Source organism: Panthera pardus, unplaced genomic scaffold (genome assembly GCF_024362965.1).
Source record: "Panthera pardus isolate Hobbes unplaced genomic scaffold, ASM2436296v1 HiC_scaffold_12, whole genome shotgun sequence".
NCBI lineage: Eukaryota > Metazoa > Chordata > Mammalia > Carnivora > Felidae > Panthera > Panthera pardus.
In genome coordinates this window covers 49,284,880-49,310,897 of record NW_026526677.1, presented here as the reverse complement: position 1 = coordinate 49,310,897, position 26,018 = coordinate 49,284,880, and the positions used below count along the sequence as shown (strand labels likewise).

The window sequence follows — 26,018 nt, the reverse complement described above, 5'->3', positions numbered from 1 at the left end:
TGAAGTTGATTTAAGACTCTCAAAAGCCAACTATAAAAATAAAAGGTCCTCAAAATTTTCTTTGTTCTTAGAGGTGAAAATGTGCATCAGAAATGTAGGAGAATGTTACTTTTTATTCAATGCAAGTTTGTTTTAACATAAATACTTCCATGAAATAAATCCCAAGTACTACATTTAAATTTTTCAGTACAATTTATTCTTATTCTTATTACATTTTAATTTGCATTTATTAAGTATCTTGGAAATATTATATTCAAATAGAACTCCAGAGAAAGGCCATTAACTAATTATTTAGCAGTCTCAGTGGGTCAGCTACCTAGTTAGCCTATTTGCCTCTCCCAGTGTACACATACTTGCTCTCTGGTGGTTATTATTATGTAATTGTCTTCAAGATGTGGCTGAAGCTTGAATCTGGTATCAGACCAAGTCTACATATCCATGAATATAGACCACTGACTACATTTAGGGTGCAGCCAATTACGATGAATCTAAAAAAGACTGGCTATTCTCTTGGGAGAAGAATATATACCCCACCCAAGTGGCAGCTCAGTTTTCTAAGAAACTCAGAAAAAAATAATCCACGAAGGGATAGAATCAATGATAAGGATAGGGATAATACTCTGAGAATAAACATAATATATACACACTGGAGTAAATAGGCTTCTCCTGAGTCCAAGCTCTTACTTTTATTTTTAAAGTCTGATAAAAATGTACTCAATTACATTTTATACAGTAATATTTAGTGAACTTTGTCCAAAAAGACTTCTGTTTTTAAGTTCATTTGTAAAAATAACAAAAGCTTTATCACTCAATCTCTGGCCAATAAGGAAGGAAGAAAAACCTTGCTAGAAATGAATACAAATAATTTCACACAAAAGGCCAGGTGACGTAAGAATAGTATATTAATTAATATATTTTCTTTGTATTTACAATAAATCCATTTGTTAATACTGTGATAGAAAAAATAATCAGTCCACATTATGTAGTAGAAACAGGCTTTGAGGATGACCATTCCTCTCACAATAAAAACATACAAGGATTTCTCCCACAGCTAAAGTACTTTTCAACATGACAGTCTTGGGTGAAGGTAAAACTGACAAAGTACCTTAGATATCAGCTATGTCCTAGAATCAGGAAATCAAGGGTATTACCATTAAGCAAGCAGCAGAAAGCTGTTTAAGCTTTTCCAGGACCATTTAAATAGAGTAGTTACCATGTAAGGATTTAATTTTACTTGGAGTTATAAAAAGTAAACACACTAAATTGGGTAACTGCATTAATCAAAAGCAGCCCCAAACAAAAAAGCTATCAAAAAACCCCAAAACAAGGCATTCTTATATCATGCATAAAAAGGATAATTACATAATACATACTTTAATGACCAGACCAATAAATAAATGAGGTAAATTTTACAGTTATTGAAACAAATAAACTATATTTAACCACTTAAGTGTTGCGCTGCCACTGCTTCCGTTTCAAAATATAAAGTAATATAATTAATCTATCATCTAAAAACTGCATACTTTGAATGTTTGTTTTTGATCCCCTTTTGAGATAGCAAAGGGGAACTGTGTAACAAAATATTATCTGAATATAAATCATTAACACCAATATAATACAATTATCATGTAATTGCCATTTTTATATGCACAGTAGAAATACTGTGAAAGCTAGAAAAAGATGGAAATAGACTGGCCAGAATTTTAAATTTCAGACTAACCCATGATAATCTAGAACAGGAATAAACAAAAATAAAATTTACACAACAGATACAGCTTGATATCCTTTCCAAATTCAGTAGTCCACCTGATGTACCTTCTAAACAAATCCATTACCTCAAAGTTAAAAAAGGAAGAAAACGTAAATCTCCTTTTTGAGCTTTAGTTTTCAAGTTTACGCTCTTGAAGAAGGCTAACATTAGCAAGAACTGCAATACTATTTTTACAAACCTAGAATCTTTCCTTTTGTATTTTGTATTTGCTTTCCCTATTTCAGTTATTAGTAAGGGAAAAGAGAGGAAAATATTAAATTATCAAGTCAAGAATAAATATGATAGCCAGTTCATGAAACTATTAAATTGAATCAGTTGGATCAAGAATTTCCCACTACACAGCTACTGATTATCTACAGCTACCGTTGGAGTAGTAATTTAGAAGATGTCTATCGTAACTACTGACAGTACTTTTCGTAATATATCAATTTCCACTTTTACTTTCTTCTCTCCCTTACCTCTTACATGAATTATTTTAACTGTGTGACAGGAAATTTTATTCTACAAACTCATTTCAATTACTGAAGAGGTGATTTTAACACCTAAGCCTGCCAATCCTGAGATGATGATGATGATGATGATGATGATGATGATAGGAAAACTGAAACCCAGATGATTTCTCACTCAAATTTCTGCTTTAGTTTTTTTTGGAAGATGGCTGGCAGAATAGAAAGAAGAGCCAAAATCATTAGAACAAATACTGAGTTCCAGGAAACAGCTTCCCCTGCTGTTGTAAGCTGGTACAGTGTTGTTCCTGCCTTAATCGCTACAAAAGAGGGAGGTGCAACACCTAAAAGAAAAAAGAAAAACATAACCATTTTTAAAAAATAAAATTTTATAATATAATATATTTTATATTCACAAAATTATTCAGAACTCAAAACAGCACTGACATTATTCTAACACTTTGTAATGTACTATTTTAAACTGATTCAAATAAACCCATGTTTAAATTTTAAAAAATTAAAATTTTCTGTGTGTATAAAATTTCTTACAAGAATATAGTAATCTCTGTTTTAGTACATTGTTATTTAATTTAAAGCCCCACGGGGTGCCTGGGTGGCTGAGTCTGTTAAGCATCTGACTTTGGCTCACGTCATGATCTCAGACTGTGGTTTCAAGCCCTGTGTCAGGCTCTGTGTGCTGACAGCTCAGAGCCTGGAGCCTACTTCTGATTCTGTGTCTCCCTCTCTCTCTGCTCCTCCCCAGCTTGTGTTCTATCTCTCTCTCAAAAATAAATAAACATTAAAAATAAATAAGGCCCCTCGAGTTTATTTCCATATAAAGAATTCAATCTTTCAACTTACCTCTGGAGGATAAGGAATTTAAAAATTCAAGAAAATTTTCTTTTTTTAAAATTTTTTTTTTAACGTTTATTTTATTTTTGAGACAGAGAGAGACAGAGCATGAACAGGGGAGGGTCAGAGAGAGGGAGACACAGAATCCGAAACAGGCTCCAGGCTCTCAGCTGTCAGCACAGACCCCGACGCGGGGCTCGAACTCACAGACCGGGAGATCATGACCTGAGCTGAAGCTGGCCGCTTAACCAACTGAGCCACCCAGGCGCCCCAAGAAAATTTTCTAAAAAATAATTTAGAACATTTCTTAACAGCTTTTAAAAAAAGAATGTGCTTTGATCCAGCAATTTGCACTTTAGGAAATACTACTAATGTACCTGAGCAAAGACCTAGGCTCAAGGATGTTCATCAAAGCATTATAAACAACAAAAAATCTGGAAACAATCTAAATGTTCAACAATAAGATTGAGTAAACTGTCATTCATCCTTGACAGAATATACTTAAAATAAAAATGAAGTGGTAGGAGATACTCAGATATGGAAAGATACTCAAAATATGAGTAAGAACAGTTTATACCACAGCATGGATGGAACAACTACATTTTATTAAAAACCAGAACAAATTGGAAAAGTCACTTTAGCCAAAGTTGAAGTTAACTAAATCTGCGGGTATTCCATCTGTAAAATTAAAGAGATGGGGACAAAATTCTCTCTTCTGATTCTGTAACATTATTTTACAAAATCCAAAATATCCCTAAGATTTTTAAGTTTGTCAATGAATTCTTTAAAAGCAGCAACAAAAAACTGATTTTGATTATTCTTTTCAAGATCTGTAAGTATTAACTTAAACTTTAACCAATACTTAATACAAGAGGTCTGTTCACTTCGTTGGTATCTAAACAACTCAAATTAAATTTGAAAGAAAAGCAGAATACTCTTACTAAAGAACCATCAGAATTCACAAAATACATAAATGCATCTTTATGTTCACTAATTAATTTCAGAATTAAGTGCCAGCTCCTTGAAAGCAAGAATCCTTGTTTCCCCCATATTTTTCGTAATGCCCATAATACTAATGTCAATAAAAAGAAAATAGAATCAACTCTATTGAAAATTAAAGTTCAGTATTTCAAAATGTGATGAGAAGACAAGGGAACAAATTATTCAAAACGGGCACTTTTATTAGGATTAAAAAAATATCCAATAAAGTAGTCTTCTTTAAAAGAAGTAACACAGGGGCGGCTGGCTGGCTCAGTCAGTTAAGTGTCCGACTTCGGCTCAGGACATGATCTCGCAGTTCCCACACTGGGCTCTGTGCAGACAGCTCAGAGTCTGGAGCTTGCTTCGGATCCTGTGTCTCCCTCTCTCTCTGCTCCTCCCCCACTCATGCTCTGTCTCTGTCTCTCTCTCTCTCAAAAATAAACAAACATTAAAAAAAAATTTAAAAGAAGGAACACTTAAGTCAACACAATCCAGCAAACATTTCAGGATAGCTATTTATGTATGCCAGGCTCTGTGCTGAAATATGTGCAAAGAACATGAAATCTAGCCCAGCTGGACACTGTTAGGTATGTACACGAGTTCTAACACAGCGTGAACCAGAGGCCTTACCTAGAAAAGTGCCAATAAAAAAAACTTTCAATGGCACATTTATCACAGGGGATGTGATATTAATAAACCAATTTGGCAGAAATGGTGTTATTCTCAAAAATATAATGTAGTTAATGAGATGTTCTCTATGACGCTCAACCTGTCATAAGAAAGAAACCAGTTAGGATCAAGATAAGGCCAATAACGAAAAAAAGTTCCTTAATATACTTATTTCAAATTCTCATTCCCTGACAGTTCAGAATCTATCCAGCAGAAATGATCAACATAGGAACCTGAAAATGACAATGATCTCATTACCAAAGCTAAGTAACATGAGATGAGGTTTTTTTTTTTAATTGTACATATAGCTTAATGTTGCACTATTAGATGGCTCAACAATGACCCTTTACACCTGAAAGAGCAAAATTAAATTTATAACTATACATAAGATACATATCATGTGATTAATTTTTAACTTCCTATAATGTAAAAGGCTAGTATAGCACATCAGTAAACCTAGCCTCTAATTTAATCTTTATTTTTGTGTTATGATATATATTACGTAAGTGATTCATTCATTAGATAAGTGAGATTGAACAAGTATAGGGAGATATTTAGTCAATTAAATAAAAGCAGTTTATACTTCTAGATCTTGCTTTACAAATAATGATTGTGATTTGCAGCAAAATGCTTAATTTCTCATTTCCTAGTTTGTAAAACAAAAGGGTAAGGCAGAATGATTTCTGGAATTCCTTTGAGATTTAACAGGTTGTTTCTTCCAATTCTTTCTAAAAATAAGATTTTCTTAGCAACATCATATTAAACCTTTCCGTGTAGTGGTGCCTATATTTGTCATTGCATGTCTTTGTAGAAATCCTGACTAAAGAGAACAGTCATTTCTACTGATGAAATACATTCAAGGAGTTGGTTGATAAAAGTTTTTCAGTGACCCACTGACAGTGGACTGCATCAACACAAAACAGGTGAGGTGTCCAAATATATGAATGTCTTCACCAGAATGATGACTTCTCTGCTCTGACTGACCTTACTAGGAATGAAGAATTACAATTACTGTTACAGTACAGAAACTGCATATTTGAAATGATTAACATTATTTGCCTACTACTACTATAATTTACTTTGGTCAAAAATCATTTTTATTAAAGCCCTGAGTCTGGGTTAATTTATGTAGGGACTATACACTGACCTCCCAATTAGGCACAGAATGACACTAAATAACTTAAAAAAAAATACATGTTTACCTGTTGTGACCATTTTACTGCTTTCTCTGTTAGGTATTTGTATACAACTGGCCTCCCAACTAAATAGGAGAGCATATAGCAGAATGAGGCACCGAGTCCAGAACACTAGGAAATAACAAAAAGCCATAAGCATTGTGTACTTTTCCATCTTAGTCACATGGATATAGTCACTTAAAGCAAAGCTCAAATAGTATATATTTTGGGGGGTTAAGGAAGGGTACTCTACATGACATCTCTCGTGCACAGAACAAGAACCCATCTGATCCAGTCCCTTCTCAGACCAAATTATAACTGAGAATAACTATAACAAACTGGCACTTATGATTAAACTTAGTGATTACATCCAAATAGTTAATAATAGCATCTAACTAGCCTAAGAATAAAATTTAAAAGCGAATTTTTTTTCAACTGCTATGCTTGAAAATACCACCTCCAGCTCTGGACTTAAGTCTGTGATGCCCCTGTTCTAAGAAAAAAGCAAACTATAACATCTGCTTATGGGGGGAGTTAAAAGATATTACTTAAACATTAATCACCTCTTAAAACTAATGAGTTTATGTTTACACAAACTAGTGGGACCAGATGCCATCCTTCTCCCTCATCATTCTATCAAAAGCTACTTTTTTTCTAGTCTCCCAAATTCATTTTATATACTTACCAAACAAACAAGAAATAAGGCTAGCGGAAAGGGATAAAGAAACCCTGAGAGTATACTGAGAAATATAGAGCCTGGAATAGCAAATGTTTGCAAGCTGTTAACTTCTAAGTTAAGGATTAAAACATAATACAATGGAATTTTTAAAAGACAAATCAAACATTTCAGAAAACAAGTATCAATACAGAAGTTATCATGTTAATAAGATTGTATCTGTATCTCAGTATTAAGAAAGCAAAATTGTATCTAAAAGTTTAAAAAACCATCAGTTATGATGCCTTTAACTCTAAATTGACCATTTTCTAGCATTATTATAAATACAATGCTATTAAGAGTGTGTTACTGAAAGAAAAACCAAGACAAATATCCAATGTGTTCCAGATAAAGAGCTGGGCACTTTGGCAAAAGAAACAAAAGGGAGGGGAAAAAAAAAGAGATAGAGAAAGAGAGAGAACAAAGGTCTTCAGTAATCTTATATGCTTCTCTAATGCACTGCATTTACTCCTAAATGTGTTCAAGAAACATGGTTTCTGTGGAAATCTAGGGTATGATAATTACTTGTTTCTAATTTAACTTATAAACATTTACCTCAATGCACTAATCATTAAAAAAAAGGATAGAGGTTACAGAATAAAGATCACAAACCTTACTTTTAAGAATTATGCTTTTTACTACTTCCTGTTTGCTCCCAGTTTTAGTCTGGAATCCCCCTACCCCCTTTTAAAAACCCCTAACATGATTTACTTACAAGTCAGAGTGAATTCCTTCAACATCTATGCTTCTTTTAAAATTTCTATCTTCACCCATTCTCCTACTCTATTCATGTTTTCATCTCAATCTCCTTTCTTTTTTCTGGCTTCTTTCATCTTCAGTTTCTTGCTCTTCCACAGGATCCCTGCTGTATAAACCCACTCTGATGCCTATGAATTCAAGAAAACCTAGGCTTTCCTTGACCAACGTATTCTATCCAGCTAGTGTGCCTCACCTTCACTTCCTCAGAGGAGATTCTCTCCCTGTCTCCTTGCAACCTGACTTACTTATCCACCCGTCTCATGGCCAAAAGTAATGATTTTTTTCCTGTTTATTTTTTCACCCTGATTTAACTCATTTTATAATTATGTAAAATATTTACTTGGTTCTAAAGTCAAATCTATGCAATAAAGTACATCTAGAGAATGACTTCCATCCCTCTGTCATCTCTCTCCCCACAGGTAAACATTGTATTGGCTTTTAAAAATACCCTTTCTTGGGACGCCTGGGTGGCTTAGTCGGTTAGGCATCCAACTTCAGCTCAGGTCATGATCAGGCTTGTGAGTTTGAGCCCCACGACTGGCTCTGCACTGACAGCTTTAAGCCTGGAGCTTCCTTCAGATTCTCTCTCTTTTTGCCCCTCCCCTGCTTGTGCTCTCTCAAAAATGAATAAACATTAAAAAAAATAATTTTTCTTTTCAAAAACAGATAAATTATCTCCTTGTGTATGTGTGTACTCATATCATCCTCCCCTGCTTAGATAAAACATTGCATACTGACTTACTATTCTGCACCTTGCTCTTTTCATTTAACATTATATCCTGGAGGTAAGAATGCCTTAACCACATAGACATTTCTCATTTTTTTTTAAATTTTATTTTATTTTATTTTATTTTATTAACGTTTATTTATTTTTGAGACAGAGAGAGACAGAGCATGAACGAGGGAGGGTCAGAGCGAGGGAGACACAGAATCTGAAACAGGCTCCAGGCTCTGAGCTGTCAGCACAGAGCCCAACACGGGGCTCGAACTCGCGGACTGCGAGATCATGACCTGAGCCGAAGTCGGCCGCTTAACCGACTGATCCACCCAGGCGCCCCGAGACATTTCTCATTTTTAAGTACACTCCAGTGTTTAGACTTGCCATGGCTTATGCAACCAGTTCCCTACTGACATTTGGGTACAGATACTTCTATTTGAATATTTAAAATTCTGCATGTCCTAAATCAAAGTAAATGTTATCTTCCTTTCCCAACCCTAAACAGAGTCCTCTACCTATTCCCTTTTTTCTCTAAACAGCCCAAAATACAAAGCCAAAGAAAGGTAACCACCAAGAACAAAACTGGTATAATATGGATAACTACTGAAGCTAGATGATGGGTACACAGGAGTCCACTGTATGATTTTCTCTACTTTAGTGTAGGTTTAAAATTTTCCATAATAAAAGAAATTTTTAAATTACCCTAAGATTTTAGCCTTAGGGAAATAAAAAAAGAGATGATGGTGACACATTTAATGTCATCCATAGCTCGAAAGTCTTCAGTGACTACCCAATACCACTGAATATTCTAAATTCCTCAGCCTGGTACTCAAAGTCCTCTACAGTCTGAGTGCAGTGTCTGTCCTATCTCCCTACACTTGTGTCTCTATCCTCCCCTTTTCATACCCTATAGTCCAACTAAACTGGATGACTGATCACTTGTTAACCACACCCTGTGCTTGTAAGCTCTGCTCTAGATCTGCTCAGAATGAGACTGTGCCATCTCTACCCGTAATTCCCTAGTGCCCCAGATGGAAATAGTTGTTCTACCTTTGAATGCTCAAAACACTAGATTTGTACTTAGAATATAATTAGTAAATTAAAAAACTGATTATGAATAAAATAATTATAATGTAAAAAGCCATTTATATTCAAGTTTGACATTACATAATACCAGTGAAGGTACTAATACTACACTGCTGAAGACGGTGGCCACTAGCCATATGTAACTATGGAGACACTGAAATGTACGTAGTCTGAACTCAAGTGCTATAAGTGCAAAACACACAAATTTCAAAGACTTAGTGTGAAAAAAGAATGTAAAAATACCTCAATTTTTATGCTGATTGCGTGTTAAAATGATAATATTTTGACATATTGGTTCAAGTAAAATGTATTACTTAAATTGATTTCAAGTGTTTTTTTACTTTTTCTAATGTCAACTAGAAAATTTAAAAATTACATGTTGTTCAATTATATTTCTTTCTATTAATTAACACTGTATCAGTTATATGCCCTAAGATAAAGTCTTTTCTCTTTTTTGTTCACTGAATTTTAAAAAGTATCTTTTTAATAAAGAGCTTAAGATTCAAAAGTGAAAATAGAAAATTATAAGACAACATGAACTTAACAAGTTATGTTATAAAAATCTAAAATGAGATGTAAAATCATTACAATCACTTACATATCAAGGCAACAATAACAATATGCAATAAAACCTCCTGTATTGACAATATTAACCAATATATGTATTTTTACTATTAACCAATATTTAAAATGTAAAACTTAGGGGCTCCTGGGGTGGCTCAGTCGGTAAAGCATCTGACTTTGGCTCAGGTCATGATCTCGCGGTCCTTGAGTTCAAGTCTGGCTCTGAGCTGTCAGCATAGAGCCTGGAGCCTGCTTCGGATTCTGTCTCCCTGTCTCTCTCTCTGCACCTCCCCTGCTCATACTGTCTTTCTCTCTCTCAAAAATAAATAAACATTAAAAAAAATTTAAAAATTGATAAAATTTAAAACTTCAAACCAAATATATTTTTTTTTCAAAAATTTTTTTAACATTTATTTATTTTTGAGACAAAGAGAGACAAAGCATGAATGGGGGAGGGTCAGAGAGAGGGAGACACAGAATCTGAAACAGGCTCCAGGCTCTGAGCTGTCAGCACAGAGCCTGACGCGGAGCTCGAACTCACGGACTGCGAGATCATGACCCGAGCCGAAGTCGGCCGCTTAACCGACTGAGCCACCCAGGTGCCCCTGTATTTTGTAATAATAAAGCCCTTCTTACACTTTCAATTCACTTTCTATAGGACAGTTTATCCTTTTCTACTAATTTGCATATGGATATTAAGACAACTAGGCTATAACATTTATAACCCCAGAGATTGTGAAGATCCATTTATGCTAACTGGTTGACTGACCTTATGAGTGGGTATCTCCTTTATCCCTCAGACATGTTATCCCTCCCAAAGCTGAGAGGCAAAGTAGGGTTAAAAAAAAAAAAAAAAAAAAAAAGATGACTTTCCAAAGTAAACAAAAACTGTATGCCTTGTTCACAAAAACCTTATAAATGCCAAATTAAAAAAAGGAATCAAGTTTTTATCTTACTTGAGGAAAATATTTTAATTTATGGTTAAAGTGTATAGAGGCAAAATAACCTTTAAGTCTAACACTAACACTATGGTTTTCCCAGATAGGTTCTAAAATGGAATTAGTAGGAAAGGGGAGCAGTTATGGATTTCTTAAAACAGTTTATGTATTATTAAATCACTTTACAAATAGCTGCCAAATAACCTGCTGAAAGACAGATGCATAATAATTATTCTCTAAATTTTTCCCAAATTTGGATTTTTCTCATAATAAATAAGATGACAAAGTGCCTAAATAAAAATGTATTCTCACCAGGTAGATAAAGGAATGTTTGTATTATCAGCAAAAGTTTTTGTTAACATACTTAATAACAAACTGTTTATGCTAGGAATAACTGCTTCAGGGTATTTAAGAATATACTGACAACATTTATATAAGGAGGCAAGTATAGAAAAACATATATATATGTTAAATACATAATATCTAGTCTACTATAAATCCAAGAAAAGAAAATGCTAATGAATTTTACAAGAAAAAGTTTTAATTGCGAAGTCCCATAAGCCAAAAGAAATTCAGGAAATAAAACAGGAAGCAAGAATATAAAGAGTTTGAGAGAATTAATAAAGTAACTAGTTTAACTTTTAAAAATAAATGTTGGTTTCAAAAGGAGAATGATTACCTTTACAGAATCGAGATAATGTGTTTCATTAAATGAGAAGATTTGAAAATAGGTTGGATTAAAATAAAAGATACAAAAATCAGATTGAAGTTAAAGCCTGTAACTGGAAGACTAATCACCAGTAGCATAAGCAGTTTGAAAATACGCAGGAAGAATAAAGCTATTTTCCTGACTAATTAATACAACATATATTTCTATAAAATAAAGAAATATATACCAAGAGTTATTTTAAAAATTTATATCCTTTGAATGACTAATTTTCCACTTAAGATCTTTTTACAAAGAAACCATTAAATGGAAGAAAAAAATCACAAACAGAAAGATTTATAACACAACATGTATAAAAGCAAAAAATTAATTACAAATTATATCTTCAAACCTAAGGGAGTATTTTTAAAAATTATGCTGTGGTGACTATTCAAAACAAATAAACTAAATTAAAATAATCAATTAACTAATACAATCATAAATTAAATAGATAATTATCTTGAATAATGCAGAGGAGAGGAAAATGTTTATGATAAGTGCAATAAGAATACAAAAAAACTGGTAGTAAATATTCAAAAATAATAACTGAGTTGAGGAGATAAAGTGATAATTTTTTCCATTTAATTTTTCAATATTTTATTTAATGTTACATGAAATTAATAACTTTTAAAAGAAAAAAATAGTTATGCATAACTAAACAGACCCTTTAAGACTTCTTTCTTGAACAAAACTAGATTAACAGTTTTTTCAGTTAAAAGGATACAAAATATATGTAGCAAAATAAGCTACAAGTACTTGTACATAAAAGGTGTCCTTATATTTGGATAAAACTTTTCCTAGAGCCTTGGCATCATCCATATCTCTGGGAACCTTCATATTCACTCTTTCTTCTCTAAAGAAATAAAATTAAAGTGAAAAATTTTAAAGCAGAAATTTGCCAAGATAATTAATATCAAAATCAAGTTCAAAACATGAAGTTTTATCCAAAATGATTTAGCGCTTTGATCTGTATTATATTAACCATAAATTCATAAGTTTTAAGTTCAAAAGTCTATAACTATTTGTTTTTAATGATTTAATATAATTTCTTGAGACATGTTATCTATGTATGAAAGTTCAGAATGACCCAAACTAAATTAGATTAAAAGCATTTGCTCCAACACTGGTATAAATTTTGAGTTAAAAAGTGAACTACTGATGTTAGCATATTCAAAACATATTTAACATCATTTTGGGTAATCCTCATGAGAAGCTAAAATCAATAATTAATTACAACTAAAATTAAGTAAAATTTTTGATGAATTTACAGTTCACATATCTTCTGGAATATTTCAACTCAAAGTTCAGATAAAAACTTACACATTTTTCCTTTTCTATTAATCTTACTTTATATTTGGTGCCTTATTTGGAACTGAATTTCTTACTTATAAAAGGCTCAAATAATTACGTTTGTGTTTAATGTATATTGTGCCCATTTGTTTACACGATAAAATTTAACCAATCTTGCAGAACAATGACAGACTGCTGCCTAATTTCTATAAAAATATTAGGTAAACTGTGATTTCTCATTTATAAATTTAAAAACCAAAAAACTCTTCATAGGGGTGTGTACACACACACACACACACACACACACACACACACACAAAGAAATAAGCGGAACATAACAGTGTATAACAGCACACTTGTACACAAGTGATGTTATCATTCTTAGAGCAGATTGGGAGCAAAGACAACCTTAATCTATATATTCTTGCTCTCTTTCAGTCAGCTCTTAACTGCCTCCTCCTTGATCAAAACCAGAAAGGATCTAAAATTCAATAACACTAATAGTAACCTAACAATATAACATGCTAGCCTCCCAAAAGCATTTACACTGACATAAGAAATCAAAGTATGAAAATAAAAATAAGTTTAATTACAAAAATTTCAAGCATGAGGAATTGTTATTGAAAGGAATTTAGAGGAAACGGGAACTTCCAAACACCCTGAAATCATATTTCACAGTTCTCCATTACCACACTAGTCTGGCTCTGGTTGAAAGTCTAACTACATTTTAGTAAGTCTTTTATGTAATCTATGATTAACATAGGTTGGTATTACTGTGGTTAAACAGCCCTGGGATATTTTGCCTTCTTAAAGTATGTTTCAGCTCCATAATCTCTTCCCTAAAATTCAAAAAATTCTGAAAACCAAAAGTTCTTCATATTTTTGTCAGCAAAAATTGACCCACACTTAAATATCATAGTCTTTTATCATGCCCATTCCTCTGCAAAAAATATTAATGAATTTGATAATGGGATCCTTCCCCAGATCCTGTTGGAGGTACTACATAACAGAATTTGTTCCATGTTACCTGTCCAAAAATGGAAAAATTCTAAATTCTGAAACACATTTCACCCCAAGGTTTTGGCTAAGGAGTTTTGGATGTATTTAAGATAATACAAGTTATTTTTTTTATAAAGTCCATTTCACTGCGAAAACTACCTATTCAGGTCATATCATTTCCATAAAACAGGGAAAAGAAAAAGAGCTAGGAGAGAGAGATGTGGTGGGGATAGAAATGAATGAATAGAAGCAGACAAACTGATCACAAGAAGGAAGGGAGAAAACATAGATGGAAAGGTAGGGAAAGCAAAGAGCATCAATGGTTTTCAAACCACAGGTGTCTTTTATGGATTTTAAAATAAGCTTGCTTGGTCACTACTAGCATGAAAAATTAAATAAATAGAACAATTTAGAAAATATCAGAGACCACCACCTGTTTCAGGAAACTTTAATTTTGTATGTATACATGTATGCAAGTGAGCGGGGTACAAGGGACAGGCACATGCCTACAGGATCATGACATAAAAATCTATTTCTTAATATAGTTATATATATTTTTTTAATTTGAAAGCCATTAGAAAGATGAGGCTTTAATTACAGGAGCAGTGCTAGGAAAACCCTGCACAGAAAATCAGGAGGCATATTTGGGAAAGAGTATTTAAATAAGTGTCACTAGAGACTTGCTACAAATCATGATAGCTAATATACACTCACCATGACAGTTCTGTTGCTTCAAATTAGTTTAACTTTTAATCTACTTTATCTATAAATGTCTAGGCATTTTTCAGTTTCTTTCTGTATACTTACTCACTAAGCTGAGGAAAATTTTTATATACCAAAAACATAACAAAAGCTGCAGATAAGAAAATGGACACCAATATAAGAAGTGACATTCTTGCTGACCCAGCTTCTGCACAGGCTTTTTCTGAAAGGGAAAAAAAAAAAAAGCTATAATTAAGATAAATATTTTTAAAAGACAGTATTCCAAGTCAGCAAATAATTTCCTTAACGACTTTCCTCCCCAATAAACTGTTCATACTTTTGCTCAGTTTTAACATAGAAATTTAACTACTAATGTATTTGCCATTTATTAACCAGGCATATTGCTTCGGGGGGAAATACCCATTTCAGAAGCATGAAAAAACAGAACACCAGAATTTGCAGCATTGATTTGCTGATAAGCCAAAGGACAAAAGAGGGCATTGCTCTAGTTACTGTCACTGACTTTCAAATTTATTTATATTGGGAGCTGACAACATAGACAGAATGCCCTCCTAGGAAAAATGAGGTAAAGCGGCAATTACTTCAACTGTCACAAGAACCCAGAAATTGACTAATACAACTGGTGAATGTTAATACAGTACTTTTTACACCAAACGCTTCAGAATATAGTTGAGCCTCAAATGTTTTGGGTGGCTCTCTGGGACTCCAAGAATGGCAGAATTTGTTCACATTCCCTTACAAGGTACTCTTCGTGTTATCTAAAAAATTATATGCAACATAAAAGTACAGGGTACACGAGTGGCTCAGTCAGTTGAGCGTCTGACTCTTGATTTTGGCTCAGGTCATGATCCCAGCATCATGGGATCGAGCCCAGTGTCAGGCTCCTTGCTGAGTGTGGAGCTTGTTTAAGATTCTCTCTCTCTCTCCCTCTGCCCCTATCCCCTGCTCACATGCTCTCTCTCTCTAAAAATAAAAATAAAAATAAAAATAAAAAATAAAAATAAATAAATAAATAAAAAGATAAAAGTATGGAATGAGATCCAGGAAAGAGCAAGTAGAAGAATGAGCAAGAATGAGCTGTTTTTATCAGGAAGTAGTCATTAGTGGGGAGGCAAGGCCAAGATACCTTAGTAGTGCTCTCTGTGGAAACAGAAGTGGTGGCATAATTTTTATTGTGCACATTTACCATTATTCCATGTACATACTTTTAATGCTCAGGGGATTAAAAAATATATGTATACCATAAGAATTACTTTTAGTTCTCTGAGAATGAATCTACCACTATGCCCCTCCCTAACTACTGCCTGTGTAACTTTTATACATACTTTTTATGAAGTATCCTAAAACAAATGCCTGTACTCTATTCGTTCATTTGGCAAATTCTTCTTCTCAAACATTTATATAAACGTATTAGATAGGTGTCACTGCACAGTTGAGTAACACCCTCCTCCTCAGGGAAACTTTCTCATATTCCCCTTCCTCTCAAAGGGACTAATCTCGTTGGCCCTTTGATTCCAACACTACCTTCCCAAACAACAGAAGGCTAACTTGCCCAAGGTTGGACACCTGACTCAAGTAGAAACTCATTATTGGCTGACCAAATTGTCTCTTGAAAATTTGAACTAAAAGAGATACTGTTGTCAAGAGGTGGTATGTCTTGAGGCTAAAAGATCAAGCAGTGAAGGCCACAGATAATGACAAGGCAGGCCAAAGACATGTACCAGAAAATGTAAGAGTGGAGGTTAAAACAAAAACGCAGAGAGCCCAAGTGGGAGCTATAGCTAACCTACTTGTTAACTTCTAACTTTCCACTTCCCTTAAAGCCTAGCTATATTTCATTTCTTGCTCACGGATGCCAGTGAGATTGCCTCTTTAAAAAAAAAAAAAGTTTTAAACGTTTATTTTTGAGAGACAGTGAGCATGGCAGGGGCAGAGAGAGAGGGAGACACAGAATCCAAAGCAGGCTCCAGGCTCTGAGATGTCAGCACAGAGCCAATGCAAGGCTTGAACTCACAAACTGCGATATCATGACATGAGCTGAAGTTGGACACTTAACCAACTGAGCCACCCAGGAGCCCCGAGATTGTCTCATATATTTGGAAGAATCTCCTTTTTTATTGGTGCTAGTTAAAACTTATTTCTGCTCCTTTCAACCAAAAAGCCTTAACTAAAAGACAAACTTCATTTTTATACCTTGTCTCATTTTATTGTAGTTTTATATATTTTACAACTGAATTGGTAAGATTTTGCCCAATTCTATGTTAAACATGGAGCAATACAAACCACCTAGCTCCACGCAAGGTGTACTGTGTGAACTACATGAATTGGTATCACCAGGAGCTTGTTAGAAATGCAGATTCAGAGGGCGCCTGGGTGGCTCAGTCAGTTAAGCATCCGACTCTTAGTTTCAGCTCAGGTCATGATCTCCTGGTTCTTGAGATCAAGCCCCGCATTGGACTCTATGCTGACAGAGCAGAGCCTGCTTAAGATCCTCTCTCTGCCCCTCCCCTGCTAGCTCACTCTCTCTGTTTCTCAGAATAAACATTAAAAAATGCACATTCTCAGGCAAACATGCCAAAACTACTAAATCAGAATCTGTGTTTTAATAAGATACCCAGGTGATCTGCATGTACATTAAAACTTAAGAGAAAACAATATGGCCCACTTTGCCTATTTTATAGGTAAGTAAATAGAGGCCCTAAGGAGGTTGCACTATTAAAAAAATTCCTAAGGAACTGAATGGCATAAAGTATATCCCCAAAGCCCTTTAATATCCATGTATAATCAACTCATAATTTCTGCTATAACACAAATTGCTTAGGTTTGGTGCTTTGATATACCAGATACAAATTGTTCTTATCTGTTCATTAAAGCTGACTTTCTGAAAGACAATATTAGGTTTATCAAGCTCTAGTATGTGAACACTAAAGTTAAAAAAAAGACTTTACTTCAACTATTAAAAAAAAAATGACTGTACTTAAAAAACCAAGTTACAAATAGAAATTTACTTGCTCATATCATACTTTTTTTTAAATATTCTTTTTTTTTTTAAGTTTATTTATTTTGAGAGAGAGAGAGCATGAGCTGCAGAGGGGCAGAGAGAGGGACAGACAGAATCACAAGCAGACTTAGTACAGAGCCCCACGTAGGGTTTGAACTCATGAACAATGAGATCATGACCTGAGCTGAAATCAAGAGTTGGACGCTTAACTGATGGAGCCACCCAGGCACTCCACTCATATCATATTTCTAAAATTTACTGCAGGAAGCAATGGGATCATAAAATACTACAAAAGATGGCTTCAATGGAGTAATAAACCAGGATGCCTGCCACTGAACACTATAGTTCATTAATCCACTAATGTATTTGTATGTTTTGCAGCACAGAAAATTGAACAGAGACCTTAAACATCTGAGGTAGGCATAATATGAAAAGATCTCTGCAGAATCTTATGATAACAAATGCCTAATTGTCCATATCTTTGCCTTGGTTATGATATCTAATTCAATGCTTATCTTGAGAATTTAAGAAATCATATTTACTCACTCTAAAAAGAAAAGAATAATCAGCCAAAAGTGACAAAAAAAATCAGTGTGCAATAAAACCAATTCAACCAAAAATGTATTTTTTTAAATTTTTTATTTATTTTTTTAAAGTTTCTTTATTTTGAGAGACAGAGAGAGCAGAGGAGGGGCAGAGAGAGAGGGAGCCTCAGGGAGCTCAGCACAGAGCCTGATGTGGGGCTTGAACTCATGAACCGTGAGATCATGACCTGAGCCAAAACCAAGAGTCAGACGCTTAACTGACTGAGCCACTCAGGCGCCCCCAAAAATGTGATTTTAAATAGAAAATCTACTGAAACACAAACTTCTCACTAGGCTAAAATTTTATTTTCCTACTTTGTTAAATAAAGAGGTAATCCACAGGAAAAGAAATAAAAGTAATATATAAACATTGAGGTTTATGGCATAGTTTTCTATGGGCTGACATCAAAGCAAAGTGTATGTACACACACATACTCTGTACAATTATTCGAAAGGCCTGCTACTTCTTAAAGGCATGCTACTTTTAAATCTACCTAGAATTAACTTGCTCAGCCTTCACTTTTCACTTACTTCCCTGCTTGAATCAAGTCCAGAGTACAAAAAGGACTGATACAAATAATTTAATATTGCTGGCATCTTTTAAACTCTTCAAAACCACTGTTTTTTTTTTTTTTGTTTGTTTTTCATATGGGAGACATTTGTGCACACAAGAATTGTAAGAATAAATGGCTGATATCCCCCCAACCCCCACCTCTTTCTCGGTACTTTCCTTTAGGACTTCTGCTCTGCAAGGTATGCAGTCAAATGTAGAGTTGCTTAGGACGATCTGCTGAGCATCTATTATGTACAAAATGTTTTCCTCAATCTCTGCTTCTAAGAAACTGATAGCACCATTAGCTAGATTACCAAGGAATGAATGGCACAAAGGGGTTTTGAGTATATAGGAAAGCAAGATTACTGGGCTGGAGTAATGGAGGCAAGATTCACAGAGCAGGTAGAAACTTGGTTGAAGACTAAAAGATAAGAAGAATTTACAGCTTTCTAATCCATACTGTAGTTAAATATAATAAGATTTCAACAGGTTATACAGTTCTCTTAAATTAACAATTAGGGGTGGCTGGTTGGCCCAGTCGGTAGAACAAGAGACTCTTGATCTTGGGTTGTGAGTGAGCCCCACATTGGGTATAGACATTACTTAAAAATAAAATCTTTAAAAAAAAATTAAGTAGGACATTAAGCAAGCTAGCTTTAAAGTTAAACTATAGTATTTTCTTCCCATTATTAATTTGCCAGTCCTAAGTAAGGAGTCAGAGGGAAGAAAGGTGCCGGGCAACATTTAACTGGACTACAGAACACTACCCTGAATGCTCCCAGAGTACACATTTCTGACTGCTACCTGTTGTCTTACAGTTGGATGATGAAACACATAGACATTTGAATAAAATTAACCTCCATGTTTAACTTGATACCTATTTTCTGCACTCTTTAAAATTAGGCAAATTTTGTCAAGCATTGTGTTCAACAGTAACACAGAAAACAAACTGATGAGAATGCAGAAAATAAATGACCTTCAATATCGAAGCTCTCCTTTCTTTTAAAAAAAATTTTTTTTTTAACGTTTTATTTATTTTTGAGACAGGGAGAGACAGAGCATGAACAGGGGAGAGTCAGAGAGAGGGAGACACAGAATCTGAAACAGGCTCCAGGCTCTCAGCTGTCAGCACAGACCCCGACGCGGGACGTGAACTCACGGACCGCGAGATCATGACCTGAGCCGAAGTAGGCTGCTTAACCGACTGACCCACCCAGGCGCCCCTGAAGCTCTCCTTTCTTTCACACTAACTGGTAACTAGGGGTTGTTAGATATTATGATTCAACAATTATTCTTGAGTGTAATTCTATTAAGTCCAGAGACTAGCATGTAATTGATTTAGAGTTCTACACAAATAAAAGTTGAAAATCTTGTTTTAATAATAATTATACATCTACATGTATAGCATACATTTTTATAATGTACCATGTCATTTAGCATTTAGAGCTATCCACAACAGTACTTTACACATTCATTAACCTTCACATCTTCCATCATACTAATTCCCAATCTGAATTATCCCCATATTCTGCTTTCCAACCTCCTCCCAGGCGAAAATTACTATTAGACTACTAGAGAAAGTCAAGATTATGTTCTCTTAGCCTACAAATTCACAATTTTTTCTATCTTCAAATAAGGTTATCACTAGCAAATAATCCTTTCACAGCACACTCCAAAAGGGCTATTTCAAGTCTCTTCAAGCCTTTAATTCTATCTTCATCAATTCTCAAACAATGACACTCCCTCCACACTTCAGTGAGCTTCCCAATCTCTACCTTAAGATCTGTTCCTCAAATTATCCTCCCTTGCTCCTTTCCCCTTATCTTTGCATTAAATGCCAACACACTTCCTTCCAGATTTTGCTCAAAGAATTGTCTCTTCTCTATGCACCCAGTATCTTCAATTCTTCCTCTTAAGATCACCTTTTCTCTAACTCCTAATATGCATATATCTATTCTGAAAAGTCATAACCTTAATGGCCCTATAGTAGCTCCCTATTTTCATTACTATTTTCATATCAAAATCTTTTGAGGGGCATAGGGGGGCTTAGTCAGTTGAGCATCCAACTCTTAATTTCGCCTCAGGTCATGATCCCAGGGTCATGGGATCAAGACCCGAGTCAGGTTCCACACTGATCATGGAGCCTGCTTTAGATTCTCTTTCTCTCTCTCTCTCTCTCCCTCCCTCTCCCGTGCTCACTCTCTCTTAAATACAGACATACAAACATACATACAAAAAAAACCTTTGAAAAGCAAAATCTTCCTAAATCTGCAAGATTTTAGGAATGACTCTACTGGTCATCAGGTCCATCAGGTCATCAGGTTCTCAACATTCAATGTTTTCTAAACTTACTTGATTCTACCATGAAGAAGCAAAAGACCCATCTCTTTACAGAAACTCTAACAAGTGTTCAAGGTCACAAGAATCTACTGCAGTATTTTTGTAAGTAAATTTTATTTCAAGGGCTTTAGAATTTTTTTTAATTTTTAAAAATAAAAAAATGGTAGCAGTATCATCAAGTATAAATGTAAACAGCTAAGATAACTATAAAATACAAATAATCGACTATTACACACACAAAACATGTTAGTAGGTACCAGACAAAATGGCACTACCAATTTTGTACGAAAGCTCATTCTCTAAGGATTATGCCCTGCAATTGTGGTACCATTCAATCCACATACCTTCAGACTCAGTTAACCACTTTCAGATGCTTCCCACCTCCATTCACCAAAGACTGAGATCAAGCTTATAATAAATTTCTTCGTAATCCTAAAAGATTCATCATCCATTTAGATGATCCACCCAGGCTCAAAAGTCTTTAAGGTTCATTTCTATTCAACTTTAGCCACCCACTTTCAGCGACACACTAAGTTCTCACATCCCGACACTGCTCTACCTTGGACATTTTAAATTCCAACATGCTATTCCTTGATCACCTTTATTCTTTCGTGAGCTTATTCCATTTTCTCCCTTCTCTTGGGCTCCTCACTTTTCTTCCTTCCATGCCCAACCTCGATTTCATGATATATCATCTGAAGCAACACCATTGATTAGAATCCTTACCCTTTTCTTATATCTAATCTAACCCAATACCAGTAATATAAATTCACCTTCTTCACGAAGATGGTTGAGCACAAATAGAGAAAAATCATGAGTGACCCATCACAGAGATCCATCTTTGGGAAAACTGAGTTAGCCTCATTCCTACTCCCATTTTTTTTAGGTGTCAAACATGAATCAGGTTGAGCCAATCTGATAACAGTGATAGGTTCAGGGACAAGCATTTGATCTGAGACAGTCTAATCAGTGTGAATATTTAGATTTTTTATTGGCAATGCTAGGAAAAACATTATCAAAGTTATCAAGGACGTATTTAGCTTACCTGGACCTTCACAAGAAATCAACCTTAAGGTAAAGCTGACATCAAAGATATGAAAGAAATCTGATCCTGATCACTGGGCTCATTGGGCCACTGGTTCCAGGCTGAAGCCAGGGAATCCCACTTAATCTATCAATTTTTTAGTTATATATATCAATCAACCTTCTTTCAGCAAGGGTTTCAATTGTATTTTCTATTGATAAGCACAAAAATCCTGATACATAATATTTTGGTTGAGACTGTCTCAACAAATTATACTAACACCTTGGTTGACATCCAGTTGCCAATTTTAGTCTTAACTCCCGGTTATCAGTAATCAGAGCTTCTTTCTTCCTCTAGGCCAGTACCTTGCTCACAGCAGATGCTCAAAGAATATTTACTGAACCAAATAAACAAGGCAGGATCTAGAACAGGCATCTGAGAGGGGTGTATTATCCAAAGTTGAACAATATTGTCTTCTAAAAGTAGTAAAATCAACTTTGAGACAATGTTTCTCAAACATTTTTGGCTGCAATCATAATAAACGGCTTTATATCATGATTAGTACACACAAAAATCTATAAAACGAAAAATAAAATTCAAAGAACACTTATGCCCTACTACATATGAAGCACTCTATTTTCTCTTCCATTTTTTAAAATGACTCATCATTACCCATCAAACTGATCTCACAGGGCTCTCGCTGCTCACAAGGATGATGATCTATATATATTTAAAAAACACAGTCCTAGCAGTTCTCTTGAATCGAAGTGGGAAACTTCTATGACTTGCTAGTAAACAAATCAGCCAGAACAAATAACACAGAAGAAAATAAAATACCCTCATTCAGGCACTCTTGCATGTAGATTAGATCAAGAGCCTCATAAGTGCTTCTTACTTACTCTTCCTCATCATGCAAGAATTAGACTCTCAGTGTTATTATCTTGGTCAAGTCTTCACAGTGGTCCTCAGTCTGTAAGGCTCAGATGTTAGACTAGAGATCAGAGTCATGGCAAGGAATCCACTAAAACATACCAAACACTGCATGTAGAATGTAAAGTAGTTCAAGCATACACACAATGACAACTATTTGTCAAAGTTACATAGATGAATTTCTCAATCAAGAGTTAACTAAAATTTGGGGCGCCTGGGTGGCTCAGTCAGTTAAGCGTCCGACTCTTGATTTTGGCTCAGGTCATGACCTCACAGTTCACAACACTCAGCCAGCCCCACATCAAGCTCTTCTCCTTCTCTCTCTGCCCCTCCCCCACTTGCTCTCTCTCTCTCTCTCTCAAAAATAAACATTAAAAAAAGTTATTAAAATTTTTATCTCTTCTCCAAAACCTTTAATTTTTTGAGATGTTAAACCATCTGCAATTAACAAAAATTGCTTTTCATAATCTGGAAAATTGGTTGCTAAATAGTTACTAATGACACCACATCACCAGCTCATTACCATTACCATAAGCAACCAAACCCTATCATGTAAGGGATCTACAAAATCTTTTGCCCAGAGAAAGAATTCCTAACACTAATTAAAGAGAGAGACACAGAGACAGAAACTGAGAGGCAGAGAAGAAAAAGAAAACACTGGAAATCACTAATTAACAGGATGGATCAAAAAACTAACTTTGCAATGAGGCGCCAGGGTGGTTTGGTCACCTGGGTGGTTTGGTCGGTTAAGCAACCACTCTTGGTTTCAGTTCAGGTCGTGATCCCTCACGGTTTGTGAGTTTGAGCCCTACATCTGGTTCTGCGCTAGCAGTGAGGAGCCTGCTTGGGATTCTCTCTCTCCCTCTCTCTCTGCCCCTCCCCTGCTGTCTCTCTCTCAAAATAAATAAATAAACATTAAAAAAAAAAAAACCACAACACTAACTTTGCACTTAAATCCCTCTGTACCAACATTACTTTGATCATGGCCAAACTTATCTCCTACTATACCCAACAGAAATCCTCCATTCCTGACAAATTAATGTTAATAAGTTTACTGACATAAAGATTCACACTAACTTTCCAGCTTAATGTTTCCTCCGCCCAGAATCCCTTACCTTCTAACAATGCAAACCCTACTTCTTCCTGAAGGCATGCCTTCACATCTCCCTCTATCCTTCTATAGATGTGTAGTGCACAGAAGTCGTTTGATAGTATCATAAAAATAATTGTGTTGAATGGGTTATTCTAATGATAAAAGATAAACAATTATAAAAGCATTTTGGAGGTTTCAAGGTTTTATTTTCCAAATAGCTTTAGGTTAAAACAACAAAAATCAGTAATAAAAAAAATTGACTGCTACTGCAAACCAAATGACAATCTTTAGAAATGATCTATCTGGAAAGACTTCCTGAAGAAGTCTTCAGGACACACTTGGATTATTGTCACTCTCCATAACAGCATCTTCAAAACAATGTTCCTTTAATTTAGAGTGGATTTATACTTAAACAACAATTCATTTTTGGGGTTTTGAAGTTATTTGGCTCTACTGTCTATAAGATGGAGAAATACCCAAATACATAAAGCCTAAAAAGTCAAATTAGACTAAAGACATTTTAAACTAAAGTGTGCAATACATTATTGTTGTCTATACTTATGATGTTGCTAGACAGTCTTCAAAGACCCTCTCCCTACCCATCACCGGTGGTGTTCCACAATGGCCATTTGTTACGATCCCTTCAAGTTTATGGGCTTTTTAAAAAATATTTAAAGAATTTAATCATTTTAACTTTTGAAAAGCAGTGAAAATCTCTATGCCAAGATGGAATCAAAGTATTTAGCTTCGAGGTATGCTTTCTTCTTAAAATAATATTTAAAGTTCAGAGAAATGCCAGAATGGTGTAATGGAAAAAAGCTTGAGAATGGGAGATCTCAGCTATGATAATAATTAACATTTATTTAGTCTCCACTTCACACAAGCCACTACACTAAATGCTTTACATCCATTATTTTTGCGTAATCCACACGGCAAGCTATTATTACTATCACCTTTGTCATCCCCACTGTACAGTTTAGACACTGAGTTTTTAAAGATAACAAGTCCAAAGTCATAAGTGGTTGAGCAGGCCACTTGGAAGTGGCACCTGGACATAGTTAAATCCTTGCTCTTAACTACTACTTGACTAATCTTGTGACTTTATGCAAGTTCCATATCCACTCTGGGCCTCAGTTTCCTCATCAGTGAAAATAAAGCAAGAGTCTTGAAGTTCCTTCCAGCTCTGTCTAGCTTCAATATTATGAAGCTTACAACCTCCCTGAGCTTCAAACAAGCCAGTGTCATCACTTCTTTTAATTGAATTCAACTACAACAGCATTTACGAGCCACCTCCTAAGTGTCTGGCCTTGAGGTGGGCAGCGGCCCAAGCAAGCCCAGGTCCCTAACCCTCTCTGCTCCCGCGCCCCTGGGTGCCAAGCAGGCCCCCTCGAAAATCCCTGGGACAGACCGGGGTCCTTTCTACTCCGAAGCCCCTCCGGCACACTACCCCCTTTGGGCCAACCCCAGCTCTGATTCCGGTTCTACTCACCCTTCAAGTAGTCTCCGCTGCCTGGCGTCATGAGACCGCGCGTCCCCGCTGCCCTGTCCCCCACAGGGGTCGTGTGGAGTGCCCCCGTCTGCGATCTTTCGGCGACTCTGCCTTTCGCCATGGCTGCTGCAGGGAAGGTGAAGGAAGAGAAGTAATGCCGCCCCCGCTTAACAACACCTCCGCCTCAGGCTTCTTACACCAGGGGCCACAGCCGCAGCCACTTCCGGCGCGACCACCTCACCTGAGACGACCTCAACCCGGAGAGCACAGCGACGCTCTGCTGAAACCTACAGCGCCCACTCGGAGTAGGCTCCGCCCCGCGCCACCCCCGTGCCTCGCGCGCTCACGCTCGCCCAGTAACCGCGAGACAAGTCAGGGCCCTGGCCCACCCCGTTCACTGCCCCGCCCCTGCTCACGACTGTATGGAGCATGCGCAGTCGCAGTCCCGGAATCGGTTGTAGCTCGAGGACAAGAGGCATCTAATGCGCAGCTTTAATTATCCGGAAGTGCGGTCCTTGAAACTTCAAACCCTTTGTCCCGGCCGCCGGAAGTGCCCGCGAGTGATTAGTTGGCGTTTCGCAGCGAATGGTGATTCAGCGTACTGACTTCACC

At 35.7% G+C, this 26,018-nt stretch overlaps 1 protein-coding gene across 2 annotated transcripts; it reads right to left on the bottom strand.

The window, feature by feature from the left end:
- Positions 1-667: 667 nt before the first annotated feature.
- Positions 668-25,779, bottom strand: TMEM41B (transmembrane protein 41B). Of its 2 annotated transcripts, none has more exons than XM_019456260.2 (8): positions 25,648-25,779; positions 25,407-25,532; positions 14,477-14,594; positions 12,105-12,233; positions 6,580-6,673; positions 5,922-6,026; positions 4,681-4,819; positions 668-2,561 (listed from the first exon to the last, which is right to left on the bottom strand). In XM_019456260.2, the coding sequence occupies exons 2-8, from the start codon at positions 25,525-25,527 to the stop codon at positions 2,392-2,394; spliced, it is 876 nt and encodes a 291-aa protein (XP_019311805.1). In that variant the 5' UTR covers positions 25,528-25,532; positions 25,648-25,779; the 3' UTR covers positions 668-2,391. The 2 variants fall into 2 exon arrangements, with proteins under 2 accessions (XP_019311805.1, XP_019311806.1); XM_019456261.2 differs by having other exon boundaries at positions 25,407-25,529; positions 25,648-25,749.
- Positions 25,780-26,018: the final 239 nt, after the last annotated feature.

Excerpts from the sequence above, each read along its gene's own strand:
- TMEM41B (XM_019456260.2), bottom strand. The coding sequence starts at position 25,527 with ATGGCGAAAGGCAGAGTCGCCGAAAGATCGCAGACGGGGGCACTCCAC. Across the intron at positions 12,234-14,476 it reads AATTTTCCTCAGCTTAGTGA|AGAAGAAAGAGTGAATATGA; the intron begins GTAAGTATACAG and ends TTATTTCTTTAG. Across the intron at positions 6,674-12,104 it reads TATTTTGCTACATATATTTT|CTTGCAAACATTTGCTATTC; the intron begins GTATCCTTTTAA and ends AGAAGTTAACAG.